We start from the raw sequence: 12037 nt of genomic DNA, 5'->3' as shown, positions 1-12037 counted from the left end.
TTTTCAGGCATTTCCCCCCGAAACTGGCTATTCTCCTCAAACCTCTGTCCCCACTCTCCGAGTGTGAACTGGGTTCTTCACCCAGGAAGTAGAAGCCATCAGAAGGGAGCTCCTGTAACTTCCTGCCGCCTTGCACCTGCACCCCCCCACCAATTCATCCCGGCGCCCTGTGTCTGCGGCTTCTCCCTCTGTCCTGGTTTTCCCTGTGCTTTAAAAAAAGGTTCAAGTCTTCCTGTGGGGTGAGGGGGGAGAAAAAGAAACATCCCTTTAGTCCAGGTTTCCCTCTGGCCGTGGCCCCATCTTTCTTGAAAGACACGGGTTAATACCTTAAAATATAGAACAGTGGAGAGCAACAAAAAAGGATTCACGCACCAATAAAAAAAAAAAAAACTGGGCAAAAGGGGGAAAGGAATAGCAGGAGAGGAACTGCAGGCAAGTGGCTCTAGAAGCACTAGAAGCAACATTCTACTTTAAATGCATGAAACGATGCTGCCGATTCCGTCGGCGGGACCATCGTTTCGAAGCCGACTTCGATGGCTGCTGCGGAAAGGGCGGGGGGGACCCAGCTCCAAATGCCGCGGAGCCTCGTGTTTGGGGAGGTTTCCTCTCCGCTGGAAGTTGGGATCCGCCTGGGGTCCGGGCGGAACCAGCGCTCCCCCGGGCCGCACTGCCGCCCGCGGCCGGGTCCTCCGAGGGCGCTGCTGCGCAGTGCGGGCGGCGGGGCCGCTCTAGCCGCTCTAGCCGCCCCTCGGTGGCAGGCGCCGCCGCGGGCCGGGGCGCCACCACGCCGGCCGCCGCCGCCGGGATGCTGCAGGTGCGGCCCGGGCTGTACCTGGGCGGGGCGGCGGCCGCGGCGGAGCCGGGCGGCCTGAGGGAGGCGGGCGTCGGGGCCGTGCTGACGGTGGACGCGGAGGAGCCCGCCCTGCAGGCGCCGGACCTGCGGCAGCTCTTCGTGCCCGCGCTGGACGAGCCCGGGACGGACCTGCTGAGCCGCCTGGACCGCTGCGTGGCCTTCGTGCTCCAGGCGCGCGCCGAGGGCCGCGGGGTGCTGGTGCGCTGGTGAGCGGGCTCGCGGGCTCGCGGGGGGCCTCCGCGGTGCGCGCCCGGCCGGGGGGGTCGCTCGGCAGCTCTTTTGGGGTGGGGGTGGGGGTCGTCAGCGCACGAGGCCCGGGCGGGGGCGGTGACGGTGACGCGGGCGGGGGCGCGCCGGAGGCTCCCGCGCCGGCCGCAGGGTGTTCGGTGTGTCCCGGGCGCGGGGGCGGTGCAGCGGAATCGGGAGGGAACTGGGAGGGAACGGTCGCCGAGGACACACGGGGTCCCCGAGCGGTGCCCTGGGCGGAGAGGGGGCGGCCGTGACGGGTGCTTGGCGCCCCTCCGCGACCCCTTCGGGCCGGGTTGCAGCGTTAACATCCGCAGCAGACCTCGCGGAGTCTGGACGACGCGGGGGACCGGAGGGCAGCCCGAGCCCAGGTCTCCTGGGCCCTTCCCGCCAGCAGTGCAGGAGATGTTCCGCAGCCATTATGAAATTTAAAGAATTACTGCAATTCCATTTGGATACCTATCTGATACACGCACATGGTTCACAATTCAAAAGGAGTAAGGGATGAAGGAATAATTCTTCTGCACGTGGGAAGTATTTCAGAGGCAAAGGGTTTGAAGCAGACACTGGGCCTGAAATTTACCATTAGTAGGGTACTGCTGTTTGGGTTTTTTTTTTTAAGTGTCGCTATTTTCTATTTCATGTTAAGTCATGCCGGAGTCAGCCGAAGCGTGGCTGTAATGACCGCCTTTCTGATGAAGACTGAGCAGCTGTCCTTTGAAAAAGCCTACGAAAACCTCCAGACGATCCAGCCCGCGGCTAAGTGAGCTTTCGGTTGGCATAATCGTTCTGCTTTTGTGGTGTGTTTTTATTTCTTTAAAGAAAACCTAACTGTGTGTTTGCCCTTTCAGGATGAATGAGGGGTTTGAGTGGCAGCTGAAGTTATACCAGGCCATGGGGTGCGAAGTGGACACCTCCAGTGCGGTTTATAAACAGTACCGTTTACAAAAGGTTACAGAGAAGTATCCAGGTTAGCAACAGTTGCTAGTATGTACTGGGACCTTTCTAGAAGCTGGTGCATTATCTCACTTTCCAGCAATCCCTTTTCCTTTCTGCACTGCGGTTTAGCAAGAAATGCCCAGTTCTGGGTCACAGCGGATTGTGAGGGGTGGGCTGGGGTTTGAGTGCAGACAGCTGGTGCCCAGAACCCGACCGTTCTCCTGGCTCATCCTGCTTCCTCAAAGCTGGAGGCCTGGTTTTGTTTGTTTGTTTGTTTAAATTTCTGAGGTTAGCGTTTGTTGCCTCATCTTGACATTAATTGAATTTTGTCTGAAAATGCAGTGTTGATTTCACCCAATGGACACATTTTCATTGTCGTGTAGAGCTGCGGAACTTACCTCAAGAACTCTTCGCGGTCGACCCGACGACGGTTTCACCGGGACCTAACGACGAGGTTCTCTATAAATGCAGGAAGTGCAGGTAAAATAGTTTGTGTTTTCCAGAGACTTTTACCTTGTCCTTGCAGCTGAAGGGTGCGGAAAATTTCAGTTTCTTAAATCTCTGTGGGAAGGCTTTGCTTAGCCGGATGCTACAGACATTTCAGATTTGAATCGGCTTTCAAGAACGTCAGTTCTCAGCGGTAAAAGCAATCAGGTCGCTTGTAGGGACTGTCGAAAATTAAAGCCGCACCGTCAGCGTCAGTTGTTTTGTCCTTCAGGAGGTACTGCACGTACTTTCATCTGTTTTCCCTTTTTGTTCTGTTTGTTTGGGGGTTGCAGGCGCTCTTTATTTCGAAGTTCCAGCATTTTGGACCATAAGGAAGGAAGTGGGCCCGTCGCCTTCGCCCACAAGAGGCCAGCGCCAGCCCTCCCGCGCATCTCGGGGAGCCCCGCCCCCTGCACATCGCACTTCGTCGAGCCTGTGCAGTGGATGGAGCCTGCCCTGCTGGGGGTGATGGACGGACAGGTGAGGACTCGCCTCCTTTTCTAGCTTCATCGAGTCGCTTACATGTTGTTTCTTCTCGCACTTTAAACCATATTTCAACTAGAGTTTTGCTGTCGATACACTGGAAGCAAATAGGATAAACTTGCTAAGCATTTTTGGACTGATCTGTTTTACTGGAGTATCAGCTTGTTTGTTTTTCAGTAGGCAGGGATCTGAGGGCTGAGCTACATATAGACTGTTGATATCAGCAAGGAATAGAGCGTGCCAATCCTAACATGACTTCCTGCCCTTCAGCTGTGATGGTTTTCGTTTGAAATCTCCAAGGGCAGACTGGCCTAAAGGCCAACACACGTGTGGCATCCATGAAACCTCACGTTTCACGTCTCACGCTTGACCGTTCCTCCCTGGAGCTCTAATTAGTTCCTCCGAGGACCTGCCAGGGTACAACGTGCTTCTCCCCACAGCCGTTGTAGTCAGTTGCTGTACCATCTTATCTCATTGATGAGGTCATGGACTTCTTGAAGGTACAGGCTGTGTCGTGTTTTTATGTCCTGTGGTGCCAGCGAGAATTGCTCTGTACAAAAGGGGAGGAATGAAGTAGTGCGTTCACTTGATTTCAGCTTCTGTGCCCCAAATGCAACGCCAAGCTGGGGTCTTTCAATTGGTACGGCGAGCAGTGCTCCTGCGGCAGGTGGATAACGCCCGCCTTCCAAATCCACAAGAACCGGGTGGACGAGGTGAAAGCGCTGCCCGCCCTGGGGCCACCGACGAGAAGAGCGTGAACTGGCGACGCTTCCCAGCTGGAGAGGGACTGGCCGGTCCACACGGGCTCCCGGCCGCTCGCCGCTCACACAGAGCGTCTGGCGTTTGGACCGTCAGTGTTCACCGGAAATGCGAGGAGATGAAACCACGTGATGCGACTTGGACACTGTGGTTAAGGAGAATACTTCACATGGAAGTCAAAACTTTTCGGTCTCGTAAATTATACTTTATTTGATATTAAAATCTTCTATAATCCAGATACTTTCTGTTTTATTTACTTAGTTTTAGAGAGAGGGAGGGAAACGTCGTCGGTCGGTTGCCCCTTGCATACACCCCTCGTGGGGACCAGGACCCTGGGCGTGTGCCCTGTCTGGGAATCGAACCGGCAAGCTGTCTCTTTGTGGGGTGACGCCCAGCCCACTGAGCCGCACCAGGCAGGGCCCAGATACTCTTTTATGTCGGGGAGTGTAGAGCAGATCCGTTGGGATCTAGTTGAACATGTATTGCTCTTCCTCTCTCTTAAGGGACATAAATCTCTGCGTGGCTGGATTTTGGGGAAGTGCAGACGGAAAGGCCACAAGGGAAATCCTCGTTTCAGTGGGGCTTTTCTGTCCGTCACTGCAGGAAGCTCAGTTACCTAGTGTTTCAGAAAAGTGTGTGTGAGACGCCTAGTTAAGCCGTCTGCTGAAATACGCTGATGTTAGGTGTGTTTCTAGCGACAAGGAGAGTGAGTGTGGGGCAGCTGCTGGTCAGCGACTTCTTAAGCTTGGTGAGTTAGAGTGCTAGAAGGGACTGTGTCCAGGCTACCTTGTCAGCGTGATTTCTGGAAATTGGAACTCTTTAACTCATTACAAATAATTGGAATTGGACCAAATTAGGTATTTGAACACTTCCATGAAATCAGACTTAGGCAATAAAGAGAAGCAGAGCCCATGTTCTTAAGACATGTCGCGCATTTACACGTGTGGGTGTGTCTGTGTGAATACAGACACCAGGGTGGGCAGTGTTTCAGAGGCAGACCTGAGCAGTGGGAATGACCCTGCCAAATGCCGCGTGTGTTTCTGGTTGAGTGGGAGGTGGGGGATCTCAGCACACAGCCTGAAGCCTTCGGCAACTCTCGTCGAATACATTTTTCTTAGGAGAATAAATTTCTCCGTTTCTGCCCTAGTCTTCACACTGTGCTTCATGATACTGCACTGTAGAAAGCCTTTGGAAACCAGCCGGGCGGAGCCACGTGGAGTTGCCGTCTCTGGAGGTGAAATGTCGTGAGTTGCCGCAGTTTCACGTGGCTCAAACGAACACCTCTCTGCCCCACAGCACAGAGAAACGTACATAGATTTTACTTAAGTTTACCTTTGCCAATTCAGGAAATACAGGGCGGAGCGAAAGTAGATTGATAGCTGTGAGGAAGCAAGACGCAGTTGACTCTTACATTACTGTGACATCAGTTATTTTCCATACAAACAACTGCAAGCCTGCTCCTGCTGCACTCCATGTTTCCTGAGCACCCGTGTGTATGCTGCCCCGGGCACCTGTGTGTACACTAACCTGAGCACCCGTGTGTACGCTGCCCCAGGCACCCGTGTGTATGCTGCCCCGGGCACCTGTGTGTACACTAACCTGAGCACCTGTGTGTACGCTGCCCCGGGCACCCGTGTGTACACTGTCCTGGATGACGCAGTGAACAAACTAGGGAAACCCCTGCTTTCTGGGAGTCTATAGTCCAGCCCGGAGATAGAGGCACAAGAATACATTCTTTTGAAAGATATTTTGTATTTGCCAGTGAGGCGTGCGTTGGGGGAAACGTCATGTGGGTTTGGAAGTTTTGTGAAACACTAAACAGAATTTTCAGATTTAAAGTCCTTTAACGGTTACCTTTTGGGGGGTAGGTAGAAAGAAAATGCCTTGGCCTTTGTTCTGAGAACAAAAACAATCAGAACTGTTCCCTTTTTGAATTTAGGAAACCAGCTCAGAGCGTTTGGGTTTACACATCTGCCGGGAGCAGCGACATGACCCGCTTCCGAGGCTGGGGGCAGGGAAAACAGCAGTGATGCGGAAGTGAGGCGCCGGGCGCTGGTGACGCTGGCTCTTCCTGGAAGTGAGCAAGCAGCCCTTTGGAGAACCGAGGGCCTCTCCTTACAGGGTCGTTTCACTTGCACGAGCCTGCCTTCTTTCTTACGCAAAATGAAGATGGTCCTGGTGTCCACGTTCAGGTCGTGAGGATTTTTGTGATGCGAGGCACAAGGATTTAGGATGATGCCTAGCAAGCAGCATGCGACCGTTCGTCCTTGAAAACAGCTGCACTTTATTGAACGCTCACCACGTGCCAGTCACTACGCTACGCACTTAATGAGTGTCATCCAGTTTCATCCTCACAACAACCCTTTGAAATCGATCCTGTTCTTCCCAGTGTACAGGTGAAGTTGGAGCTTAGGAGTCAGCCGCTTCCTCAAAGTTGCATTGCTAGCAAATGGCTGACCCTACACCAGAACCAAGATCTGTCTCACTCCCAAATCTGTGCTCCTGACCTCTGTATTCCGTGCTTGGGTTCCCACTTCAGGGTGATACATGTTGAAGATGTCTACATCTTGAAGATGTCTACATCTTGAAGATGTCTAACCGAAAATGTAAAATCTGGTACAACTGGTGAAAGGCAATTTTTTATAGTTTTTTTTTTAAGGTTTTATTTTCAGAAATTCTCAGAAGGGAAGTAAGGTTTAATGAGCATGGAAAGGTGCGTCACAACTGTACTTGTTGGGAAATTGTAAACTGTAGACACACCGTTCACAAGTAAAAGTCTGACTAGGTCCAGTGTGGGTGAGAGTGTGGAGCAAAGGGGACTCATCACTGCCAGCCAGGATGCACACTGGTTTAATTTGGCAAATATTAATACTCCTGCTCCGTGACCCAGCATGTATCTTAGACATGCTTCATGTATGCATGAGGAGACTCACACAAATACACTTTGTGGAACAGTGAAAAACTGAACAATTCATATGTCCACCAGGAACATGGAGATATAAAATGTGACATAATTAAAGGAAATACCATATAACAGTTTACATACGGATAGATCATCCAAAAGTGATGCTGAATGAGAAAAGTAACTTGGAAAATAGAGCATAGTACATTTACATTAATCTTAAACCCCCCCAAACCACATTAAATATATGTATCTATAAACATATTTAAACATATAAAATAAAAATGAACTTGAATGATTCCCATAAAATTATAATGACGTTGCCTATGTGGATGGAAGGAAAAGCGGGGTTCAACTTCATAGTGTTTAGTGTTTAATTTCTTACATTATGAAAGCGAAAATAGAAAGTTAATATTTGTTCGTCTTTGGTGATAGGTACACAAGGGTTCGTTTCATAATCATCATCTCTGTTTGAATAAAAGATAACATTTTTGAAAGTTAAAAAATTACAGAAAACTGTCCTTGAACAACAATAATAAAAAAAAAAACTTGCCGGAGTTCAGTCACGGTGATTTAAAAAAGACTGCGGTGAAAAAAAAAAGTACGGTGTCTGGTGGATGCAGAATAGAGAACTTTTGCTGGTTTGATTTTAGCTTTCATGACGACTTTTGAACTTGCAGTTGCACGAGAATAAAAGTGTTGTGAACGACACCCTAATGAACACGGGTCAGGCAACCGATGCGGGCAGGAATCCAGGTCCAGCAAGGGGACCTGGCGGGGGGGCGGGGTCCTCTGGGCGGGGCCCCCAGCTGTTTCCAGGTGGCGGACGACGCAATCCGCGGCAACCGCCCCACCGGGCGCGCGGAGGGTTCTGGGAAGCGGTGTTTTTTTGTTGGGGTTTTTTTTTTTTTTTTGGCCGTGGGAAAGACTGCGCTGGGCGGTAAGGGATACGTGTTCTTAAGGTGAGGGTGTTTAAAACTTTGCCCGCTGAGCACGCGTTAAGAACAAGTCCCATTCGGCGGCGTTCTCGAAACTGTTCTGTAAAACTCAGCTGAGTGTTAGGTCGGAGTTGATCTCTTTTTCTGCCCGAGACCGAGTTTCCGTCCTGAAAAGGTAGGGAATGCACCTCGGCGTGGAGGCGCGCCCGCCGGGAGTCGCCCTCCCTGTCCTGGGCCTGGGCGCGGGGACCTACCCGGTTGCCGGTTTGCGCGCGCGCGCGCGTCCGTCCTCCTCGCGGTCGGGCCCGGGGCTCCGTGCGGGGCGCCTTTCTCTCCCCGCGACCCCGCCGCCCCGCCGCCCCGCGGAGGACTCGCTCGTACGTAGCCGCGGGTTCCTCGGAAACCCTGAACCCCACTCGCTCTCCGCCTCCAGGGCGGCCGGGAGGTCCTACGAGCAAGGGCGTTTTCAGGGAACCAGCCCGCGTGTTCGCGGCGCGACATCACTTTTCCTGGTTTATTTCTAGTTTTCCAGCCTCCGTGGACGTTCGGCGTCATTCGCCGCTGGTTCAGGTGTACCGCTCGGCGGTCAGACGACTCTGTAACTTACGGAGGGGTCGCGGGGTCCCCCCAGTACCCCCCCCCCCCCCCGGCAGCGTCCTTAGTATTAGAGGAGGGATTGGCTTTTCCGTGTTAATGTTATCGACAGCTTTTGTTTCAGCGGCGCGCTGTTTACCCCGTGCCTCCTTTTCCCCTCCGAACAGCGGGACGGAGAGTGCTGCCAGCTCGGAAGGGAGCGGAGCGATCGGAGTCGCCGGATCGGGACGCCCGCTCTCGGGTTCGCACGGGATCCTCGCGCGCTGAGGCGGTCTGTCCGCCTTCGGCCACCGTCGCGCCGGCGCGTTGCGCTGCATTTTGTCCGCCGGCCGCCGCCGTCCCGGCGTTAGCCGCTGAGTTCCAGGAACCGGAGCGCGTGTGTCTGGGGGCGCGGGCGCCCGCCCGCACCATGGAGTCGCCCTTCAGCCCGGGGCTCGCCCTGCGGCCGGATGAGGACTGGGGTGAGTGGGGTGCGAGGAAGGGCCGGGAGGCTGGGCTTCTCCCTCCCCGCCCGCGGCGGTGACAGGTGGGGACGGTCTGCCGGAGCGAGGCCGCGCGTGGCTCCCGTCCGGGGTCCTGGGGGGCCGGCGGGCTGCTCAGGGGAAGGACTGCCGGTGTCACCGGCCCCTGGGGCGTACCAGGCCGGGGTTCGTAGGGCGGGGTTCTGTGGGGCGAGGACGGCGTCATTCGCGGCGGCGTGGGGCCGGAGGGCTGTGGCGGAGCGTGGGATGGGTGACTGCCGCGGAGTGTGGGCGCGTGTCTGTGTGTGTGTGTGCCCGCGCGCACCTGTGTGCGACAGGAGTCCTCGCACGCGGGGCCGTGCGTGTGTGTACCTGTGCTGCCCTGTGTTCTACAGGGGTACGTGCTTGCGCGTGCCTGGTGTTCGTGCGCGCGTGCGCGCCCCTGTGTTTGCACGTCTGTGCACGTGTCTGTGTCCGTTTGTGTACTGTGCGCGTTTGTACCTCACACCTGTGCACTACGTGTACGTGTGCGTGTCTGTACACGTGTGCGCCAGTGTGTGCGTGTGCGCGCGAGAATGAGTGTGTAGCAGATGCTCGTCCGGCAGCGTCCACTGTGGCTCCGGGCTGAGGTCGTCTGTCTTAGCAGAGAAGCAGAGACCCGTGCGCCTGGCCGCGGGCCGCTCACCTGGGTGGACCCACAGGCCGTGTAGCCTTCACTGCTCCCCAGGTAAAGCTGGGGGCTTCCTGGTTACACGCAGTTCATGCGCAGTTTGTCAGGTTTTGTTGCGGGGGAGGGGTGAAGGGGTTAGACCTGGTCATCGCGGAGGAACCAAATCCACCTCGTGATCGCAAGCCCTAATGCCAGTACTGCTCTACAGCTTCCTTGGGAATCTGGGACTGTGTAGGTCCCAGAGGGGCCACTGAGCCTGCACCATCTCCCCTCCCCACCCCTTGGAGTTTGGGGTAACCCAGACGGCCTTCACCTTTCCCCTTGGACCACCATTCCCAGTAGCAAGAGTGTCAGCTCAGTTCCATTTATTGAGCTGAAGTCCTCACTTGGTTTTCCAAAGGCAGGACTTCTTTTAGATTATGTGCTTGGGTAGGTTTTCTAGGAGCTGCTGGAGGAACCTGACTGTCTATTCCAAGAGTGTTTTCTCAGGCCCGACACCAGAACAGGAGCAGGTGCCACCCAGCGTTTGTGGGAAGCACCCCGGTGAACGCCTGTGCGCAGCATCGTGCTTGATCCCCCAGCAGGGCAGTGAGTTCTGTTGTTTCCCAGACAAGTAAACTGAGGCTGAGAGGGGAGGAGCGCTTGGTCCGAAGCTGGTGAGTGGCAGAAGCAGGGCCAGGAGCAGGCTTGCCCGCCTCCACAGCCTGCGCTGCGGTCTCTGTGCTGGACCACTTCTGGAAGCTGAGTCTACAGGTGGGATTCTTACCCAGATCCCCGGTCACCTTGGGTCGTCAGGGCTGCTGTTTCACCTAGTAAACGGCTGACCGCTCGGGGCGTTTCCTGAGAGCACCGCACCATGTGTCTTCCGATGCCTAGGCGATGCCCAGGCTGCGCCGTCCTGCCTGACCCGAGCCCTGGCTGCTGGTCTTAGTGTTCTTCCACAGGGCATTCAGGCCCTAGGGTCGGGGCCTGCCCTCCCAGGACGGGCCGTTTCCCGTGTTGTCCAGGCTTTATCTTCAAACCGTTGGCAACCTCCTCTCAGTGGAACGTGGTGATTCTGACCCCGTGGGTGCTGAGTACGTCGGAGAGATTTCGCAGGCGCTAGAGAGGAACACTTCTGTCTGCTGGCGTTTCTCAGTAGACTGTGGATTGTTTTTCTGGGAGTACTTTATTGATTTGTTTTGTTTGTTAGAAGCTGAGCAGTTAAATTTAGAGTCAGCTTATGTAATTAGTACTGCCTGTGATTGTGACAACTGGGTGATTTAACCGAACTGATTAGCCCAGGACAGCTCGTGATGCGGCCCCCCTCCCTTTAACTTGGGTGATGAAATGCAGAGCAGGATTTTGCAAACGGTTTCTGCGAAGGTCCAGATAGTATTTTCAGTCACATGTTTCTGTTGCAATTCCTGGGCTCCACCATTATTACAACTTCGTTGTGGACGCTGGAAGTTGAATTTCACATAGTTCTTTTTAATGGTGAGTGGACTTCACTTTTAGTACAGTTTTAGATTTACAGAGTAACTGAGCGGACAGCACACACCCTTCTCCCCCACGGAGACACCGGGCAGTAGTGCACTTGTGACACCTGATGAGCCGGTCCTGACACGCCCTCATTAACTGGAGTCCATGGTGCACAGGAAGGCACACTCTGAGTGGACGTTCCGTGGGTGCTGGCGAGTGCACGGTGGGTGTCATGGGCCCACAGTTACAGTGTCACGGAGGGCATCTCCCCGAGCTCGCCCGTGCTCCGCCCACCCGCCTGCCCTCCCTCCTAGGCAGCCACTGACGGTTCGCTGCCTCCCTAGTGTGTGTGGTTTCTGGAAGGTCTTAGAGTTGGGAGGGAGAGAGAGGAGGGGAGAGCAAAAGAGGGATGGAGAGAGGGGAGAGAGGGGGGGAGGTGGGAGGGGGAGGGAGGGGGAGGTCTTTGGGGTGTAGAAGGGCCACAGCCCTGTGGGAGGGGATGGGAGCCCCACCCTTACGACCTCATTCGACCCCGGAGCCTCCTGCAGACCGCCCTGCCTCTAGGCGCCGTCACGCGGGGCTGGGACGTCAGCCGGGCATGCTGGTAGGACGCGGCACACCGGCTGCTGACCCGGTTGGTTGCCTGTTGAAGGGCGTCCGGGCTGCTTCCACGTGCTGGCAGTCACACGTTAGGCTGCTGTAAACGTCTGCGTGCAGGTGTGGGCGGGGATGCGAGTCTTCAGGCCATTAGGGGGAAGGCCGGGGGCGACTGCCCAGCCGGGCGGTGAGCGCACGTGTGTTTGGCTGTGTGCGGAACCGGCCCCCCGTCTTCAGCGGGGCCGCCCCGGTCTGCACGCTCACCGGCAAAGAACGAGCGCCCGCATCCCGCCAGCCCGGGCGTGGTCAGTGTCTGGGGGTTTAGCCGGTCCGGCCGGCGTCGTGGTCCCTCGCGGCAGTTTTCATCTGCGTGAGGGCGAGGGCTGGTGTCCCAGGCCCGAGGGTCGTCCGTGTGTCTTTCTCTCCTCCCGCCTTCTCCGCCTCCCGCCCCCCTTCGCCTGCGCAGGCGCAGGCGCCGCCTTCCCTTCCTGCCCGGTGGGAGACGCGCACCGCGGTCGGGAGCGCCCGCCTGCGCCGCGGTTTCTGTCGGACCGCGTCCTCCCTGGGGACGCTGTTTGCCTCCTCGCACCGCACCGGCCAGGCCCCAGGCCTCTGGGTGCCAGTCCTCCAGGCCCCGCCCCCACCCAT

General features: G+C 55.8%; 2 protein-coding genes across 2 annotated transcripts in view; both read left to right on the top strand.

The window, feature by feature from the left end:
* Nucleotides 1–478: 478 nt before the first annotated feature.
* On the top strand, nucleotides 479–4006 carry DUSP12 (dual specificity phosphatase 12). Its single transcript, XM_028503459.2, has 6 exons — nucleotides 479–1059; nucleotides 1749–1862; nucleotides 1951–2069; nucleotides 2422–2518; nucleotides 2818–3004; nucleotides 3604–4006. Exons 1-6 carry the CDS (start codon nucleotides 479–481, stop codon nucleotides 3763–3765), a joined length of 1260 nt encoding a protein of 419 aa, XP_028359260.1. The 3' UTR covers nucleotides 3766–4006.
* A 4361-nt stretch (nucleotides 4007–8367) lies between these two features.
* Nucleotides 8368–12037, top strand: part of ATF6 (activating transcription factor 6) — a 48777-nt gene continuing 45107 nt past the window's right edge. Inside the window, exon 1 of the mRNA XM_028503457.2 lies at nucleotides 8368–8661. Within this exon, the coding sequence (XP_028359258.2) occupies nucleotides 8610–8661 (52 nt within the window). The 5' untranslated portion in view covers nucleotides 8368–8609. The remainder of the gene's footprint in view (nucleotides 8662–12037) is intronic.

Source organism: Phyllostomus discolor, chromosome 14, assembly GCF_004126475.2.
Source record: "Phyllostomus discolor isolate MPI-MPIP mPhyDis1 chromosome 14, mPhyDis1.pri.v3, whole genome shotgun sequence".
Classification (NCBI taxonomy): domain Eukaryota; kingdom Metazoa; phylum Chordata; class Mammalia; order Chiroptera; family Phyllostomidae; genus Phyllostomus; species Phyllostomus discolor.
The sequence above is the reverse complement of the archived record's forward strand: the minus strand, read 5'-3'. Positions and strand labels throughout refer to the sequence as shown.